This window comes from Ambystoma mexicanum, chromosome 8, assembly GCF_040938575.1.
Source record: "Ambystoma mexicanum isolate Mex_15411 chromosome 8, UKY_AmexF1_1, whole genome shotgun sequence".
In the NCBI taxonomy this organism is placed as follows: Eukaryota; Metazoa; Chordata; class Amphibia; order Caudata; family Ambystomatidae; genus Ambystoma; species Ambystoma mexicanum.
This window is the reverse complement of record NC_090929.1, coordinates 1,187,217,518-1,187,238,305: the sequence shown is the minus strand read 5'-3', so window position 1 is coordinate 1,187,238,305 and position 20,788 is coordinate 1,187,217,518. Positions and strand designations below refer to the sequence as shown.

The window sequence follows — 20,788 nt, the reverse complement described above, 5'->3', positions numbered from 1 at the left end:
CGCAGTATGGTTAGCCTCGAAACACATTCCAATGAAGGGTCCTAGAACATTTTCGTCCACAGTACTTTGGCCCATACATCATCAAATCACTTATCAATCCGGTGGCAGTTAAGTTAACCTTACCAGCAAGCATGCAAATCCACCTGGAGTTTCATGTATCCCTAATGAAAGCAGTCCACCCAAGTACTTGGTTACAAGTACCCCCAGTACCTACAGTCGTAGACGGAGAACTAGAATTTGAGGTCAGAAGTATACTAGACTCTTAAGATTGTTAAATCCCAATTGTATTACCTGAGCGAATGGAAGGGGTATGGCCCACAGGACGCATCATGGGAACCCAGCGAACATGTCTATGCTCCCCGGCTAGTAAACAAGTTCCATCAGACAAATCCAACCAAACCTGGACTCAGGATTTCCGTTGTTAGGGGGGTCTTGAGGGGAGTACTGTCACGACCTCTACCTTAAGTGTCCCAGCTCCCACCAAGTCAGTAGCTCATTCATACACACACACAGGCTGCAAAACTCTCTTCTAGGGCTTCACAACCCCACCTCACTGGACACAAGAAGAAACTCAGTTGGATCAGGGCATGGCGCACCTGGAACCAGCTATGCACATCAACACATGAGTTATAACTCAACATGGAGGGGGAAGCGGTTTACCAAGGCACCAGAAGTAACAGACTATTTGTTATCGAAGCTCTGGGTGTGGCTGGCTATATAAACCACACCCAGGCAGGAGTCCACGCTTTGCGTTGCATCTGTCTTCGGCAGCAGACGCTCACCGCAGTTCCGGAGCTTTACTTTGCATGCTCCTCATCTTTGACATCCAGCTTCCGTCCAGTGGACATCCAGTTAACGGAACCTCAATAGCAATTCTACTTACCTGTTATCAGCTCCGCAGTGGCTCCGGCCCCTCCTTTCCACTTCGATCCACGGTCCAGCTGGCATCGGCTACGCGGCAGCTCTGGCCCCTCCTCTTCATCTGGTCTGTGCTCTAGCAGACTTTCGCTTCACAGCAGCTCCGCATTCCGGCTCCTCCAATCTGCGGGTCTTCGGCTCCTCAGTCTCCAACTATCGGCAACGACCACGGCCCGCTCCAGTCCCGCTCTGCTAAATCCTGGAAAGAAAAGAAACCACACGGTACGCCAATAAAACAACAAAACAAGGAAAAACATCAAGAGACAGAACAAAGACACACTACATATATGAAAGGCAGCAAACTAAGGACTGCACTGTAGAACTGACAAGTGAACAAGACAGAAGAACTGTCTTTACAACTACAACATGGATCATCTCCTAAGGCATAGAGACATTCCAAGCCACAGCAGGTCTGGGCTGAAAGAGGATCAGTGAAGTAACTGATGCCAAAGGACAAATGCACCCCTGCTGAGCACTGGAAAAAGCAGGACGGAGAGCCTCCCTTCAACACATATAAGATGAGCTTACACACACACTCAAGGGTGGGAGACAATAGAGGCAGGGTGCAGGGGCAGTGTGTGGGGAGTTGTTAGTGGTATCAGACCCCCTAATCCCATTGTCGCTTTCATCCTTGTTTTCACAGAATGAAACTAACCAGGGAAAAGGTATCACGCAGATGTTCCGGATACCCCCGCAGAGCCAAGGTGAGCGTAACATAATCCTAGGAATTGCTGCATCTGCTTGACCGTGGTTGGCTGTGGGGTGTGGTGTACTGCTGCGGCCCTTTCTGGTGTTACTCTCCTTCCTGCAGCTGATATTATCTGCCCTAGATATACAACTTCTTGCTGGCATTATTGCACATTTTCTTTGTCAACCTTGTATCCCTTCCCCTTTATCCCTTCTCTGCCAATAAAGTCAAAAGTGCAAATGAGTCATTTCTACCCTGCTCTTCTGTTATGCTACACACTAGGAGGTCATCCACATACTGAATTTCTGTGCTCTGTACCTGTAAGTGCCCTAAGTCCATTTGCAGTACCCTATTGAAAATGCTTGGTGACCCACAATACCCCTGTGGCAAACAAGTGTGTTGAAACCTCTGTCCCCTGTAGGTAAATGCTGTGAGATGCTTGGAGTCAGAGTGCAATGGGATGGATAAAAATACATTCTTATGGTCTATTACTCTGAAGTGGGTCACAGAGGTGGGGATATGGCAAAGGATGGTGGCATAATTGGGGGCCACTGGGAATTCTGCCTTTACAATATTATTCAACGGGAATAAGTCCTGAACCAGCTTCCACCACAACCCCTTCGCTTTTTGCACTGGGTACACAGACATGTTGCATGGGGACTCTGATGGCACTATTACACCCTGCTGCCATAATGCTACAATGGTGGGATAAATACCTTTGACTGCTTCTTTGGCCATTGAGTACTGTCTGACCCGGGGCAACACTGCCCTTGTCTTCGTTTGATGCAAACTGCCCCTATCCCTTTTAAGAGACATACATCTTGGGGGCTACTGGTCCATAACTCTCTGGGCACCTTCTCTAAATCTTTCCTCAGATATGGTGGCAGTGTTTTAGCAAGGAGTGCAGTGTGGGGTACTTCTCTATCTGCTGGATAATTATCTGACAACGTATACCAATTTGAAACACCATCTCTCCTGTTTCATCAGTGTCTTTGAACAATTGCTCATCTGAAACCACTCGCAATTTCTGTGCTGGGTCAATACATAGGACTGTATACTATTCTATGTCATTCTCATCCGTGCCAGACAGCATTACTTTGTCTGTGTCTGCCTTAGTGATCACTGTGTCTAAATCTAGTGCGATAACGGTGCCTTGTACTACCTCCTGGGGGACGCTGGTCTGAATAGAAATTCTGTGGGTACGCGTAGTGTTTTATTCTCAATCCCAGACATTCAACCTAACAGAAAATTTACCCCATAGAAGAACAAATCTGGGTGGAGTGACATGTCCGCAGGGCGCTGTGGTCACAAAGTACTTGTTTTACTTCAGATGTTCTAGCATGGTATGTGCCAGGGGTAGACCACACTATGCCCTCCTCAGTGAATCATATGGTCATGTTCAACTTGCTCATGATGTCCCTGCCCAGGAGGTCAACTGGGGTTCTCGTGAATACAATGAAGGTGCTGAAAATTCTTGTGTACCTATTGCGATGAGTAAATCTTCAGTGAAAGGAAACCCATAGCGATGGGTAAATCTTTAGTGAAAGGAACCGATACAACAGGCCCAGAGAATCCCTGCATGTCCATTATTTCACTTGACAGGGAAACATTCCCTTCCCTAATGCAGGACTTGGTAGCTCCTATGTTGACCATAAAGGAAAATATGCAATCTCCTATCTTCACTCCCACTCAGGGTTCCTCAGGGGTCTGAAGTTACTGATAGGACTGGGCGCATCATATCCCTCTTTAGGCTGTCCTATTGTGGGTAAACATCCGTGCCTGGGAGCGGCAATGTATTCCTCCCTATCACACTCTCCCCTGTGTAATGAGTTACAGTGCCCTGTGGCAGGGGGGTTTTATCCCATGGCTGAGCAGGTGCCTGCTTCATGTGTGTCTAAGGGAGATTTGGTGCTGGGTATTAAATCAACCGTGGCTGCATGGAACCTGGGGCAGGTGTGGTAAGTGTGGCCGGCATCTGGGATGGTGGGTGGCAAGAGAGCCGATACACTGCAACATTAGGGTTGTAAGGCACGTGTGGTCTCATTCCTCCCCATCTACCACTTTGGTAACTGCCCCTTCCCCCCTGGAAACCTCCCATCTCTCCTCTGCATCTCCTGGCCATCTGCCTATCCCTGCAGGAAGCTCTGCCCCTGCTGCCCTTCCATGGTCTTAGTAATCACTGGTCCTTCCATGCTGAATTTAGCTAGCTTTTTCTGTACTAGTTTTGATTCTGCCTTCTGTGTTTGCTCTACTCTCTCTTCCTACTTTTATTGTTCACTCTACAATAGTGCACTATGTGTGCTTGTATTGCGGGCCATGACTTTGCTTTGATGCCAACCACCTTATTCAATTCTTCTTGGTGCACATTAAATTATCCCAATCCATGTAGGGCTAGGGCACATAATGTGCTCTGCCTGGTTCTTCCTGTAGCAACGGGAAATGCGTTCCCTGTTTTTTACTCTGGGAGACTTGCCTTCTATCCTTAACTAGAACAATTTGTCTGTACCGCGGCCTGAGCCGGTGTCCCAATGGTGTTATTTCCTCCTGCTCATCTGTCTCCCACTTAGCTTCATATTCTTCCTCTTGAGTGTATACTGAGTAGTAGTCTACACTATTGTGGTGCTCGTTCCTATCTTGCAGGCCTTCTGGACCCCCCTGACTTGGGTTATTCCTTATTTGTGTCTACCCTAAGATGTTTGTTAGCTTTACTGTCTATCGTGAGGAGAATCAGTCCTGCCCTCCAATGTTCTGCGCCTATCGCCGCACACTGCCCCTCCCCTTGTCCCTGCACCACCTTTGCTAGCTTCTGTTCTACCTTCTGCAATACCACCTCTTATTCTCTGCAGGCCATATTTTTTATTCCCATAATTAATGGGTCTGGTGTGGGTTCCCCTGGTTCTCCTGAAGTTCTCTTTTTGTCGTTTCGGATGAAAACCACGGGTTGGTGTACCCTGTGGTGGGCTGTAAAGGAAAGGACCCATAAGGAGGAGGGGCGGTGACCTGCGATCGTATTTGATTGGTTCCCTCTGTACTGTCATCAGGGGCGTTCTCTTCCTCCTCAAACATTTCCCATCATTCAAGTATACTGCCTATTTTTCAACTTTTCCCCTTTGAGTTGACAGCAAGTGTGTATGCATATGTTCCAATACATTATATCATGCATGCCCTCCTCAGTCCAAGGTTTAAACAATTTGCCTACAGTTCCTTGAACCAAGTCTTGGTTGTACTTCAGGATCTTCTCTTTATATTGCAGAAGTGTTTTACACATGTGCTCCAGCGGAATATCCCTAATAACAAGAGGTGCCAACCTCACTCAAAACAGCAGAACCTCCACAGATACCTGACCTGCTGCACCTTATTTCAAAAACTCTCCACACACTAATAAACCAATTACTCACAAAAACATAAAAACACCTGACCCTAGGACACCGTTACTGACACACAATGGCAAAAAAAAATCCTACCCACTAACACATCCATACACACACAATGTGCTAGAACTGCCTAGCAATTGACACCTCTATATGTACGCCGGCTACTGACACCTGAAAGAAAAATGCATTTATAAACACACTGATGTAGATCCTTCCTCTGTCTCGTTGCCTTGAGGCGAAGGAACTCAACCCTCCTCAAACTACCCTTTTAGATCTGAGGGATATCCTGTCCTTTCTTCATAGGAACATTACTTTGTATATAGCACTGTCTTTCCCTATTTAAGAGGAGGATCCCCACATTAATTTTTCATTTTTACTACTCTATATGATGTCATCTTTCTCTGAGGCGGGGGAGCTTCACCTCAATACTAGCCAAACTCATGCAATAACACACAATGTTATGTTTCCTTGTCTTCGTTGAGCTTTCCCTTCTATCACAATATCAATTTGCAAGCAATCAAAAGATATCAACAATACTGTGTTTCAGGCAGAAAGTGCACTTACGTTCTATGTGTTCTCCGAGTTCCCCTGCCTGCACAGCCTAGCCCGGCAGACCTCACTCCAGGGACCAGACAGACATTCAGAGTAACATGGCGTCTGCTCACCTCTCGGTTTGTGGGCACAGAAACTGTGCTCGGGAGGCAGGGCTCTGCAGCCTGAGGCCGTGCGGCGGAAGGACCCTCAGCATCTTTGGGTGGAACTGAAGATCACGTCAGGGTCACAAAAATTGTACGGTAGGCCCAAAGAATTTGCGGAAAAATCAATCCAGGGAAGCAATAATGTATTGCACGATTTGCATGAAAAACACCTTTATTACATGGAAATAACGGCTGCGAGGGTTAATCAGCTCCTTAGAACTGAACACTGAAAACGCTCTCGACCTGCCCACATTGAGTTACAGTATTTAAAGTTAAAAAAACTCAAAATTTGAATACATTACAAATAGCAAGTACATGTCAATCCCAAGTTCCCTATTGGCTCCCACCAATATAGAAATCTAAACACAATATAAATTAGCATTCTCTATTGATAAGTAAATTACCCATGACCATCCTAAGTGCAGCCCCCTATGAATGACCTAATTGTACAGTCAGCAGAAAATATTCCATCCAGATTGGCTAAAGTTATACATGTAACATTTACTAAAAATGCATACCCTCATTGGTCAAAGCAAATTCATGTAACTTCTGATGTACTATCCCTCAAAAACGACGCAATCATGTAGTGAGTGCGAACAATGAAGTTAGCAACTTAGACACAGTAATATCCTCTCCCATGAGCTCAACCAATATGGCAATCCAGACAGTTCTCAGGACTTATGGCAGTTTTGAAACAAGCTGCTATCCCTGGCACACATTCTTCTGGCTATCTCTTGGTAACCAGGTGGCGTCATACAAAACGCAACTGAGGCTCCACTGTTTGGAAATGCATTTGTCACATGTATTCGTACTACCAGGACATTCTATTGCAGACCCAGTTATTCCAACACTTCTTAGGGGGCAGTATAACCATGATCTAGTTTAGCGCTTTGGCAAGGTCTACACTCAAAGCTTCGTTCACAGCAGAATATGCCCTTCACAACTATTGTACTTACCTACCGCCAAGAACACAAACCGTTGTGCTACATTTCAGTCAAAGCTCCTGAGAACAGCTCGGCCCTGCAACAATAACTAATATGTGTGGGGGAAGCAGAAATAATGTTTAAATAGAAGGACAGAGGCTCAGAACTGCAGCCTAGTCCTCTAAATGATAGAAGTCTACAACTCTGATGGGGTCTACATGGGTGTAACTGTACGGGGGACAAGGGTGTTTGTCCTCTACAACTTTTGTGGCACCCCATTTTGTCCCACTCATTTTACAGGGGCCACCTTTCATTTAGATGTCATATTCCCCCTATTATGTCACTGGGGGCCTAGTTCAAAATAGCAGGACTCTAGCTAACGTGGCAATAGGCCCTTATGCTAATGCAACCAGTAATAATATCTTTTGCTGCCAATCATTCCACCATGCACTTGTTAGCCTACTGCTCTCTAGAATATGGCTTAACTAAATCCAGTTCGAAAATGACCTAAAATGCTGTGACAAATGACAAATACTAACACCAAAAATGACCACATCTTCCCACACGTTTGGGGCGTTGCACCTGCATCCCAAAACTGGTTTGAGCTTTTGATAAACTTTGAGGTTTCTCCACTCTTGGTAACTCTTTAATATATCATGACTGTCTTCTTTTATTTCATTTGACACTTTTATTACACACTGTGCCTTATCACTCTTTATTAAATGGCTTATCCACTTGTCTTTAAGTAACTTACTTTGAGTTCTCTCCAGGATGCTTCTAACCGCAAATGTCTTTCTCCTCTGAATTAATACTTCACACATCATTATTCTTAAATATTTCCTCTGATGTCTCAATGACTTGGGTTTCTCTTCCTTCATCACACTTATGACTTTTCATCCCAACTCGTTATTACAAGTCTTTCCGGCAGCCTCTCGCCACTCCAGCATACCCCGGTATCGGTTTGCCTCAAGATTATGGTTGCGGTGCTCGGCACCCGCTCGAGTTCCTTGGTCGGTTCTCTTGAACGTCCGTTCGCTTGGTTTCTCGCTTTCCTCTGGTCTGGTGTTCTTCTTGGCTGCTGCCTCCACTGTACAGCAGTCGCTGAGAGCTTGTGCGGCTCCCAGCCCTGCTGATCTCTGCGTTGTTGCAAGGGTGCCTGGTCTACCTTGGGATGTCTGTGGTCACACCAACAAGTGGACACTGCTTGCTTGGCTGCTCAGACAACGGCTTTGCTGCTGTCCATCTCTCCCGCCCACGGGGATCTCCGATGGGGCTTCTGCGCTTCCCCGAGTGCCTTTCCGTGGCCTTGCTTGGCTCCACCTCTCCAGAGTGCTCTGACGCAAGAGGGCTTTCCTTGCATACTGTTTCTCTCTTTTCCTTTCGTGCTTCCTTGTCCTACTTTCAGAGTGATTTGCTCTTAAAGGGTATGCCCTTCTTTGTACCACGGCTTCCTTGAGGCAGCATTGTCTGCATCAAAATAGGAGTTAGACACATTGGTTTTGATAAAAGGCAATCCCATATATGAGGAAAAAGTGTCTTCCGAAGGGAGTTCCCCCTTGGGAATGGGAGTCCTTATCCCCTAAGGGGGATTCACTACCAGTGATGCCCACTTGCCCAGACTCCTAGGGAAGGTCTTGCATAGCAGGCTCACCTCCCTAGCCTCACAGGGAGTGGCTCCCCTTTGGGGATCAGGGACAAATACGCTGAATTTGTTACAGCTTGGAATGAATATGTGGACCCATGTAAAGAGAGTGAAAGAGATACAAGCAATATTTGTGCAGGCTGGGGAAGCTGTGATCAGTATCTGAAAGTGAGAGATTTATATGAACACGCGTCTTGTGAACCAGTGAGTCAAAGGAATACACATGCTTTGTATTCAGGCTGGGGAAGCCAAAAATCTATAAACGTTTTTGAATGAAGAGGTGTTAAACCTATCACGGAGCCACTGGACTTTGGGAAGTCCCAGTGACACAAGAGGTGAAACACAGAAGAACATGCAAGAATAATCCTGGATGGATTTTTACTACTGGTCGAGGCTAAATGGATCGGGGGGGAAATTTAGCCAGTGGTAAATAACGAATGAGAAAGAACAAGAGGAACTATCTTTGATTTCCCAGAGAGGGAGGAAACAAGATCTATATACCAGATAGTGATTTTTTTAATTGACCAACTGCATCTCAGGACTGGAATCGAGCTGGGATATCCTAAGAGAATGATTAAGACTTGGATAAATGCTCAAAGAGCCGAGCCAGGCAGCAGCACATGCCAAGGTTGTTCTGCAAGCCTCCTTTTCTTTTGTTTTCTTTTTTATTTTAAAGTGCTAGGGCCAGTTAGGAACTTAGGAATTTTGGACTCTGGACTCTTATGGACCACAATGAACACCCTTTGTTTTTATTTTGGAGGCACGGCATTTCCCTCATAGTGAATGTGAGGAATGGGGAAGGGCCATGGAGAAAGGGGGAATTACCGCCCCGCCAACCTTGGAATGGGGTGGTAATTCCCCTTTTCTCCATGGTGGTACCGTTATGGTACCGACGGCAACCATGGTGCTAATAGCACCATGGTTTACCGCCTACCATGTAATGAGGCCCCATGTCTGTTGCAAGATTTTCTGGGTTGTTGCTATGATCAGGAGAGGAAGATCATGGTCTAATTATGGAATGGCAGCTGGATTTGATGGTGTGGAGGATTACCGGAAACGATGGCCAGAGCCAGGATTTTTGACACAGGCTAGTCAGCTTCTATGGGAGTCGGTGGCACCCAAGATAACCATAGGATATGCAGGAGCATGGAATAGGTGGTGCTTGTTAGTGTACTGAGAAGAGTCTGAATACAACATCAGGTTATGCAGCAGATGTGATGAATTACTTAAGTGCATTGCTTGAGTAGGGCCTAGCATCCAGGGCTATAAATGAGCAAGAATCAGCTATCTCAGGAGGACATGATCCGGTGGGCGGACAAACAGTGTTGAATTGGTGTCTGGTTTGTAGATTGGAAAAGATTATAAGGATCAACAGCCCTACAGACCAGAGTTATTCAAAGCTTTGGGATTTGAATGTTGTTTACAATTGGTAGAGGGATGGTTGAACATCTAGGAGCTGAACATTTAGTGTTTGACAAAGAAAGTAGGCATTTTGCATCACCTGATTACGTTCAGTAGGGTGTTCTTAGCCAGAGGGAGTGCGTTTCTGAATTAGGTGAAGAACACAGACATTACCAGAGTCTATATTTTATCTAAAGATGGAAGGAGAAAATAAGTTATTTATGATATGATGCTTAAAGGTGTGCATGAAATTTGGAGCTCAGAAAGAGTACAGAACCCCAGTTGGCCATTTCATACATACTCTCCCATTGAGCTTCATCCACTTAGACAATTGCCCAGTGGGTAAGAGACCCCGAGGGAGGCTGGCATTGATATGACTGTGTATGGTGCACATTCAAGGAGGTGGGTAATGGGCTGAAAAGTCATGTGTCTTACGGGCCGGTTAAAGTCAATTCTTGGAATGGCCGATTTGTTGGGGGTGTAAGGATAAAAAATGTGTTCTTTAAGCTGATTGAAAATGCAGTTCAAAATGTGATTGCAAGGCTCTGAACTTGCATAAAAATAGGCTTCTTGCCCTTTCTTTAAATGGCATTTATTTAGCGCAGGCCTAGCTTTAAAAAAAGTAACAGAGCTATTTACAAGTCATGGGGGGAAGTACACGATGAGGGAAGTAGATCATTATGGATCAGTATATGGTAGTGGGGAGCTAAAACAGGGGGACGGGAAGTGTGGACAATATGGCAGAAAAGGATCTAGAAGCAACCATGGGCGCAAACCAGAGCAGCATGGGGCGATTGCCCAGTCTAAGGTTAGGTGGTAAGTTGAGGAGGTGTGGACCTAGGTGTTAAGGAGCCATTTCCTGAAGAGAAGGGTCCTCGGCTCCTTCCTGAATTGTAAACGCAAGGAGGAAAGTCTGGTATTGATGGGGAGGAGATTCCAGAGTCTGAGGCATACATAGAGATGTTCTGTCTTGTGTTTCTTTCCTTCCTGCACCAGTGGACTTCACATCTTTGCATGTCCTGGATTCTGGTGGATTTTAGGCCTCCGGAGAAGCTGAACTTTTCCGCGAGGTAGCCTGGAGACTTTAAAGTTTGATTGTCCACAGCACTGTGGTAGAAAATCATAATTTATAAAATACACAGGGACTAAAATTCTCTCTCCCAAGGAAGCTCAAGCTGTTATGGTGCCAAATTGTGCCGTTACAGAGCAGTGAAAAGGAGAGAAGAACCATGCCTCGTAAGGACGAAGTGTCGAACAGGTTGAAAGCCCGAGGAAGATGAGAGAAAAAATAAGGATTAAGGCTATGAGCCAAGGAAGTTTGAGGAGAGAAGGAATAACGTTTACAATTCTAAGTTATACTTTCTTAAGTTATAATTCCTGCTATAGTGATCATATTAAAAAAGAAAAAGGAATGCATAATGTAAGACTCTCCGTCTTTTGTAAAATCGTGATTTTCTTCCCGCTGTGCTGTGGAAAAACTGTATTTCCACCATGTACCGGATAATTCAAATATGCAGGCCTTTTGATTATTGTAAAAAGCTACACGTCACATCTTAAACGAGAAGGAGGGTTCTGCCATGCCCTATTGGATTCAATCCAATCTGTAGTCAAAGTCTTACCATATTCTTCATACGAGGGTCCGCCTGAGCTTCAATGAGGATGGGAATGATGCCATGTTGCTTCATTTTACAGGCGTAGTGAAGGGCAGTGTTTCCTTGCTGAAAAGGAGTAGTATGCATTACTTCCAATGCATTATTGTAGTTTTCAACATATTTTATTTAATGTGTGATTCCTTTTGCAATTTCAGTTACCTTAATAAAAACTCTAGATGTATTTATATTGCACATTTCACCACTCTGGATGCTAAGAACTTAAAAACTTCACAAAGCTAAAACGGTACAAGAAAACTGAACTCATATGTAGCATTTTTAGAGGTGATATGACCTGTAAATAGGGAAATAAATTGTCACTCATATTCTTGATCCGTAAATTAAAATTATTTACACGTCTACAAAAAACAGTTCTTTACTGAAAAGCACAAGCAAAAGGAACCAGACCCAGAACGCCTCATTATGATTGTGGTGGTAATGGTAAGAACGTGTGGTATTTGAAATAGCGCCTGTTTTTACTGTTGTCAGCATACTCTGGGAGGCTCCGAGCTACATAAACCTGCCATTGAGTATGTATGCTCTAATGGTGCTTGCTATGCCTATCGGACTGTTTCTGGGTTTTGGTTTGTGGGCCTAGGTGTCAGTGGAAAATATCATGAACAGCATGCCTAAATATTGAAACAGACATTTTCCTACGGCTGTCTTAACACCGTAATTTACCCTACAGGGCATTTTTGTGGTTTTTGAGGCGGGTGGTGGAATTGGAGTTACATTTCCGCCTTCTTTTTCCACTCCATCTTCAAAAACCACTTGGTTTTACGCCAGCATGACAATGTCATGTTGGCGTGAAATCAATAGTTAGCCATGTAATTTGCCTGTTTTTTACACCAGCAAAACTGGTGGATTCCATACGAATCCATTGTAAATGCTGCCTGCCATGTATGCATCAGAAGTACCACAGGAACATCAAATACAAATTGCCATGGACGAATATTGTCGTGTTGTCTTTAAGTGCAAGGAAGCATTTTAGAATAGGTGCCGAGAACTTCAATATTATCAAGCGAGTCTACCCCACCCAGTTCACGCCAGAAGCTCTGTGGTCCAAGGAGCAATTGATAATATTCTTCTTGTACTTCCCTTTTGGTTCACAGAAGATGAAAATTCGAAATACTGAAATAAAATAATTTCAAGTGGAGTCAACTTTTTGTACAAAGCCCACTCTGCTTCACTGTGGCTTTAACAAAAATAGGTATTTCTCATCCATTGAGTGCTTTGTTGTCGACCTTTGCGATTTTGTTAATACTGATGACTTTCTGCAATAGAACGTTAGGGCGCCATTCTATGAAAGATGAGAGGATGGTCTAGAGTGTTGCTTTCAAACTGATGAAGCCAATTTGACATTCATTGAATAGTGCTTCTCTAAGATAACCGACATATTGCTCCTTTAAATTGGCAAAATGATACTATATAATAGACATTTTAAATTACAAGATGGCGTTGTGCAAGGATAAAATGCCTATTTTAATGGTGGAACTGAGTTCATTCCAACTCACCAGTGACAGTATTAATACACATTGAACAAATAAGTCCAATTTATCTGCATCAGGTTTAGAAAAGTAGGCGAGCACGCTAGTGTATTTTCATATGCCCTTGTTGGTCAAAAGAATCCTTTTTTTTTGTAGGATTCATCCAGGTATGAGCATACCCGTTAACCTTTTGAGTGACCTGGGTGGGTGAAAATTGAGGATTTTGATTTTGGCGGGTGACAGCCCATTGCTGTTTATTGACACAATGGGCCTGATTCATGGAAGTGTTTTATAATGGAGCAATCCCATTGATAAACACTCTGTGAATCAGGCCCAATGGGTTTGGCGGGTAAGTGTACGGACTTAATGGCGAGTGATAGGTATGGAGAACGCCCCTCTTGCAATCTCCTTTTGAATTGTTTTGTAGATTGAAGGAGATATATTCATAAATACATTAGAAAGCCCCACAAGTTAGAGGGTTACATTCTGAATAAAATAGGGTGAGATTATGTCCTTGAAATGTAATTGTACCAATTCAATCTGTAAATTGCCATTAGATAGCAATGACCTCATAGTACATGCCCTCTAACTTTTCTTTGGGAAGAAGTTACTTTAGTAGGAGCATACAATATTTGTTCATGAGCTTGCAATGGAATTGAAAGCTATATGAGTTTACCCTTCCAGGGACCAATAGAGGTAATGTGGTGTTTCATTAAATATTTTAAATGTTAACCATAAAATGGATTCACAGTGGTCTTTTGAGGATGATATGGCATACACACCACTCAACATAGTGTACTGTACTTTGTATTTTCAGCTATTAACCTTTTCAGAACAGAAGATCATTTGGACCATCACTACGAATTGATATACGTGTCATTCTAGTGAGCAGATTCTATGATGTATTTCTTTCAGAATGAAAACATAAATCAGCCGTATGGGAATACATTATTGATTAAAAGGCGTTCCATTGTTTGCCCATATGTAGGTTCTGGGACCGAGGACATCTCTGGAACCCATTTCTTGCCTGAAACACTATGTCGACATGTTGTTTAGTTCTGTGTGTAATGTTCTAACGCCTGTATGAAGCTTGAGTGAGTAGATACAAAGAACTGATCTTTTATCTCAGAGTAGTTTTCCATATAATTTCTTTGAGAGTTATTACAATCTTGGAGTTCCTTATGTGCAAAATTGCATGTGATCATTGGCCATGTTTGTCTTATTAATATGTGATTATGTTTCTGTTCATGTGTTACTAACCCCACACAGAAAGATGTTGTACATACTACTAGCAGGTGTACCCATGCTTTGCATGGTAATTCCTACTTCAGTCCTAGTTTGAATTGTATTTAATGAACCAATGTTTCTTTGTAGCCAATATTGCTAGTCTTTCCAGTAGGAGCTAGTGTGAACACATGTTCCTTGTTTCTAACTCTGGAGCAAGCCACCTAAAGCTGACCATGAGAAATGCATGAATCCCTTAAATCGATTCAGACTGTATTTAGTTGGAGCATTGAGATTGCAAAGCAGCATTATTGGTGTCTCAATCTACAGCCGAGGCAGCAGCGACCTCAACATAAGTGCCATATGTGTAGGGATGAAGAATGTAAGCTTGAAGTGCCGTACCCATACTGTTGAGATGGCATACATACATCAACCTCTGTGGGAAATTAAGTTTCTGTAATTATCATGAGAGATTTGCCACAATGTGATGAGCAACATCATTGTGGACACTACTGAAGAGAAATGCACCATTTCCTGCCTCCCGCATTACTATAAAAGCACTGTTTTGTGTCACCCGCATGACTTCCAAAGTGAGTGCCGCTAATATCAGCTAGAATGCTGATAGTGTGGAAAGTTTAGGAACAATGAACTCCTGAAGTTTTCATGAACTGCTGAACTTCAGGAACAATGAACGTAGAACTACGGCGCAAAGAGCCATAAGGCATGGGTAAGCATTGCAGAGCGCTTAAAAATGCTTAAAACAAATAAAAGTTTGAAAAATGTATATTTTATACTTTTGACATTGTCCACACCATTGAACCTACCCATTAAAATGTCAGGTTTGTAGCATGTTGGGAAGTATGCTGAACATGTTATCCGAGCATTGCAGCCTGCTTAAAAAACACTTGAAAAAATTAATTTGAAAAATTCATATTTCATACTTTTTACATTGTCCACACCATGGAACCTACCCACATGCCAAATATCAGGTTTGTAGCATGTTGGGAAGTATGCTGAACATGTTATCCGAGCATTGCAGCCTGCTTAAAAAACACTTGAAAAAATTAATTTGAAAAATTAATATTTCATACTTTTTACATTGTCCACACCATGGAACCTACCCACATGCCAAATATCAGGTTTGTAGCATGTTGGGAAGTATGCTGAACATTTCGAACAGACACACACATTTTCCCATATAGATACATTACTCACCGTAATCGTATTTCTGATGCTTGTATCTGCTTAGATTCACATGCTGTGCATAGGCCGACATCTAGTGGAAGCTGCAGAGTATTAAAGTTTGTTTTTCAAAACTCGAAAATGGGCGTCGACATAGGGCGTGCCAGTAATACTATCCCTAGTGTGACGTCCACTGTACCCATGATCCCTCACGCGTGTAGGACCCTCAGATTGTATTTTTTCTGACATGAGGTAGCATGAGGAGTAGCGTGAGTACAGTTTATCCAAGCAGATAGATAAGACTACAAGCATCCATGCGCCTTCTCTCCGAGGGGAGGAAGGGCTGGCGCATGTGAATGTAAGCAGATAAAAGCATCAGAAATACGATTACGGTGAGTAATGTATCCCTTCTGAGGCTTGTGGAATCCGCTTAGATCACATGCTGTGCATAGATTAGCAAGCAGTGTTAGAAGAAGGTGGTGGGATGTGAGAAGGGTCATGAGCGAACAGATGTCTTAGAACCGCTTGTCCCACTTGAGTATCTGTCTTGGAATGAGTGTCAATGTAGAAGTGCTGAGTAAAAGTGTGAATAGAGCTCCAAGTAGCTGCTTTGCCAATAGTGTCAAGGAGTACATTTGCGATGAAAGCCAGAGTGGCCCCAGTGCCTCTTGTAGAGTGGGCTCTTGGTGTAAAAGGCAGAGTTTTTTCAGAAAGGGAGTAACACAACTGGATACAATTGACTATCCACTTCGAGATGGCACCTTTACAGGCGCAATCTCCCTCTCTGCCTGTAGCTACAGAGACAAACAGTTAGTCTGTTTTTCTTAGCGGCCTGGTCTTGTCTACATAGTAGAGGACCGCTCTTCGCACATCTAGAGTGTGTAGTTTCACCTCAGCAGAGCTTTCGGGTTCTTGGAAGAAGGCCGGAAGCTCAATAGACTGGTTAACGTGGAATTTTGAAATTAACTTAGGTGAGAACCTAAGGTGTGTTCGTAGAACCAGTTTATCTTTATAAACAGTAAACAAAGGATCCTGCACTGACAAAGCCTGAATTTCACTGACCCTTCTTATGGATGTAATGGCTACTAAGAAGGCAGTTTTATAGGTCAGGTGTTTGAGACTGGCTTTATGCATGGGTTCAAAAGGGGGGCCCCATGAGCTTAGAAAGCACCACATTAAGGTCCCATCCTGGGCGTGGGTTTGAAATTGGAGGGTGGAGTCTCTTTACCCCTTCCATGAAGGCTTTAACCACTGGTACTTTCCACCACGAAACCTTGTTATGGGAGGTGGTGTAGGCTGACAGCGCCGCCAGGTGTACCTTGAGAGAATTAAAAAACAACCCTGCATCCAGCAGGTGGAGCATGTAGGTGACAATATTGGAAGGAGTGCAATCAACCTGGTTGATTTGCTTGTTCTGGCACCAGATAACAAATCTTTTCCATTTATCAAAGTAACAGTGCCTCGTGTTTGGTTTCCTAGATTCTTTTAGGATGTCCACGCATCTCTGTGGTAGGTTGAGATGTCCAAACTCTATGACTTCAGGAGCCATGCTTCCAAGTTCATTGAGCTGGGTTATGGATGCACTGTTTGACCTAGGTGCTGGGATAGTAGGCTGTGCCAGCACAGGAGTCTGATAGGTTCGCACACTGCTAGTCTGTGTAGGTGTGGGAACCACGGTTGCCTCGCCCACATGGGAGCAACTAGGATGAGCGTCATCGATTCCCTGTGCATCTTGTTGACCACCTTCCTCATGAGAGGAGTTGGTGGAAAAGCGTAGGCAAACATCCCTGACCAGTTCATCCACAGGGCATTCTCCTTGGAGTCTGGCTGGGGGAACCTGGATGCGAATCCTGGGCATTGTCTGTTTTCGCTTGTGTCGAATAGGTCTATAGTGGGAAAACCCCACTGTGAGAAGAGGTCTTCTACGACTTCTCTGTGTAGACACCATTCGTGTTCTTCTGGGAGGGAATCTCTGCTTAATGCGTCTGCTAGAGATGACAGGTAAATGTTCCATCTGAGTGCCCATGTCCACATTTTCTGGACAAGCCTGGACAGATTTGGCGAACAAGTCCCTCCCTGCTTGATAATGTAAAACATTGCAGTCGTACTGTCTGTTAAGATCTGTACTGACAGGTTCAACAGGTGGGGTTCGAACAGGTTCTAGCAGATTGATATGATTCTTGGCCACTGTGTGAGACCAGAGACCCTGAGCTGTGTGGTGAAGGAGGTGTGCTCCCCACCCCGACAAGGACGCATCTGTAGTGATTACAGCTTGTATCTCCGGATCATAAAAGGGTTTCGCCTTTGACAGGTTTTCTCTTGTCCACCAGTGGAGGCTTTGTACAAGTGTTGGTGAAACGACTACTAGATCGTCCCACTGACCACTGACCTGAGACCACTTTTTCGCCAACCATTCTTGCATGGGCCGCATGCGCAGGCACGCGTGGGGGACCAGGTCAATACATGACGCCATCATGCCTACCAAACGCATCGCTTTGCACACCCTTATCTGGCGGCCGGACTGATATTGTGGAATTTGCAGTAGCAGGTTCTGAATTCTTTCCTCTGATGGAAAGGCCAACCCCTCTTGAGTGTTTAGGACAGTTCCTAGGAACTGATCGGAGGTGCTTGGCACCAGGCTGGATTGCTTCTCGTCGATAGAGAAACCCAATTCGAAGAGGAGGTTGATCATTCTTTTGATGTTTGAACTGCAAATTACTGGGGTCTCCCCCGTGATGAGCCAGTCATCCAGGTAAGGTTACACTGGGATTGCCTCTGTGCGTAGGTGTACCGCCGCCACCGCCAGTACCTTGGTGAATACTCTTGGAGCTTAGGCTATACCGAAGGGCAGCACCTTGAACTGGTAGTGCTGACTGTCCACCTTGAAACGCAAGAATCTTCTGTGCGCTGGGAACATGGAAATATGAAAATAGGAATCTTTCATGTCCAATGTTGCCATGTAATCCCCACTTTTTAGGAGGGGGATTACCTCTTGGAGAGTAGTCATGCAAAATTTTTGGGGCTTCACGTACTTGTTTGCAGGGCATAAGTCTAATACTGGGCGCATAGTCAAATCTTTTTTTGGCACAAGGAAGTAAGTTGAATAAATACCCTTTTTTACCTGGTTGCCCGGGGCAAGTTCTATCGCGTCCTTTGCGAGAAGGTTGACTATTTCCTCAAGGAGGATCTTTTGGTGGTCCAGGGAATGTATCTTTTGTCGTGGAGGGTGGTTGCGGGGGCGCTCAAGCAGTTCGATGCAGTATCCTGCGGACACTGTGGACAGCACCCATCTGTCCGATGTGATCCCTTCCCATGCTTGGGTGAAGTTGGAAATGCGCCCCCCTACTGGGGATGCGTGGGAAGGGACCCTGAGCGGAACGTCACTGTTTTGCGGGAGGCGTACCTCCTCTGGCTGGGCTGCCTCTTACTCTACCACGGCTCCTTTTATTACCTCTGCCGTAACTTTGGGTAGTCTGTTGGTTGCCACCCCACGATGTACCCTGTCCCTGTGCGTAATTGGAGCCCCTCTGGGAATTTTGGCCACGTGAGCGACGTAAATAACTATTCCCTCTTTGATTGGTGGGCTTATTTGTCAATTGTCCCAGGGACTTCAGGGTATCGTACTCGTCTTTGGCAGTTTTGAGTGCGTCCTCTACTGCTTTGCCAAACAAGACATTCGGTTCAACCAGCATGTCAATAAGGGTAGCCTGGGTCTCGGGTTTAAACCCTGACTGTCTTAGCCAAGCGTGCCTCTTAATGACAGTGCTCTCTGCTTTAAGCCGGCCTGCATTATCTGAGGCGTCAAAGGTCGTCTTCAGAATGCAACCAGACACGGCTCTACCCTCCGATGCGATCTGGGCTAGCTGGCCCTTTAGTGGTTCCAGAGCAGAGTCAATGAGAGCAGCTACCTGCTCCCACTGGTGGCAATTATAGCTTGCCAGCAGAGTGGTGGTATTGGCGATTCTTGCCTGGTAAGCGGAAGTGGAGGCCACTTTCCTTCCTAACCCATAAATTCTCTTGCTCTCCTTGTCTGGGTAAGCCTCAGATGAAAATAGAGGTGTCCCCGCTTTTTTTCTGGTGTTTGTGATCACCAATGAGTCGGGCTTAAGTTGACCCCTTGTGTAAAGTGGGTCTGACTGGGCAGCCCTGAACAATTTCTCAATTCTGGGGTTTACAACCCTAGTGAGATTAGGAGTGAGAAGGGAAGGATCAATTATTCGCTGGATTGACTTGAGAATAGGAATGGCTTGAGCAATGGGTCTTTTGTCCCCCACTAGCTCCTCTGCAAAGTCCCTCTCTTCCTGCGCCCCCTGAGTGTCTATGTGGAAGTGCTCTGCAGCTTTAGCCAAGACCTCATTTAGAAGGGCCTGGTTATCTATTGGTGAGTCAGTAACTTGTGGTTCCTTGCGAACCAGAGAGTCCACATTGTAGACTTCTCCCTCGTCCTCCTCCTCATCCTGGTCCTGGTCATCTCCACAATACTCGACCCCTGTTTGGTCGTCCAGCATTTGTATTGTGGACGGTTGCCGTGTGTCGTGCAGCTTCTCGACCTGGAACGGCCAGAGGACACCGATTCCGTGGACCGCTCTCTAGGTGCCTCTTTCTTCCGAGAACTCGACACGCGTGTCGAGTCTCGGTTGGACTAAGTGTGTTTAGGTGTCGAAGTAGTTTGGGTAGTGCTCGTGTCGCCGGGTGTGTTCCCCATAACTGCCCTGCCGGACAGTCCTCCGAGGTCGGGGACTATCGCTTGGGTGTCTTTCGACGCCCCTGTGCCCTCGCCGTCCGAAAAGGCAGCATTGCTGCCATCACTGAAGGCACCTACCACTTCCATGGCCTCGAGCTGTCTGGCGTGGTGGGCCCAAGGCTTAGTGGAGCGGTCCTTGAGTGTTTTTGCTTTAAAAAGCTTGCACGCTCTGCAGTTTGCTTCGGGGTAGTCCCTCGGCAAGCAGAGATTACAGGTGGCGTGTTTGTCAACCCAACTTGCAGTTGCACTTGGGGCAAAATTTAAATGGAGTACTCTCCATATGTCACCTTAAAGCAGCGGGCTAGTGTATGTAGGAAATAATGAGTGTTGAGTATATTTCCGCCCCCCACTCTCCCTACTTGCAGGGCCGAGGCCAGAGGCCTTCCGAGGCCCGGGCCGAGGCCAAAGGCCTTCCGAGGCCCAAAGTCTGTTGTGCAGTGTTGACGGTTGGTTGTTCTGCGGACCGGCGTCGATCTTCGGTGTCTCGACGTGGAAGTGAAAAAAACGGGGAAATTAATATTGATGGCAGAAAAAAACAATCTAAGGGTCCTACACGCGTGAGGGATCATGGGTACAGTGGACGTCACACTAGGGATAGTATTACTGGCACGCCCTATGTCGACGCCCATTTTCGAGTTTCGAAGAACAAACTATAATACTCTGCAACTTCCACTAGATGTCAGCCTATGCACAGCATGTGATCTAAGCAGATTCCACAAGCCTCAGAAATATATATATTATATATGGGATACATTACTCACCGTAATCGTATTTCTGATGCTTGTATCTGCTTAGATTCACATGCTGTGACCCTACCCAGACTATCAAACAGGAAATTGCAGAAAGCAGCAGGTATGC

At 45.2% G+C, this 20,788-nt stretch overlaps 2 protein-coding genes across 2 annotated transcripts in view; one reads left to right on the top strand and one right to left on the bottom strand.

The window, feature by feature from the left end:
- ANKRD22 (ankyrin repeat domain 22) overlaps nucleotides 1–20,788 on the bottom strand; it is a 472,549-nt gene that overhangs the window by 123,699 nt on the left and 328,062 nt on the right. The window contains exon 5 of the mRNA XM_069611281.1: nucleotides 11,264–11,362. Coding sequence (XP_069467382.1) covers nucleotides 11,264–11,362 — 99 coding nt within the window. The remainder of the gene's footprint in view (nucleotides 1–11,263; nucleotides 11,363–20,788) is intronic.
- Nucleotides 1–20,788, top strand: part of LOC138472877 (lysosomal acid lipase/cholesteryl ester hydrolase-like) — a 661,393-nt gene that overhangs the window by 592,128 nt on the left and 48,477 nt on the right. The window lies entirely within an intron of this gene.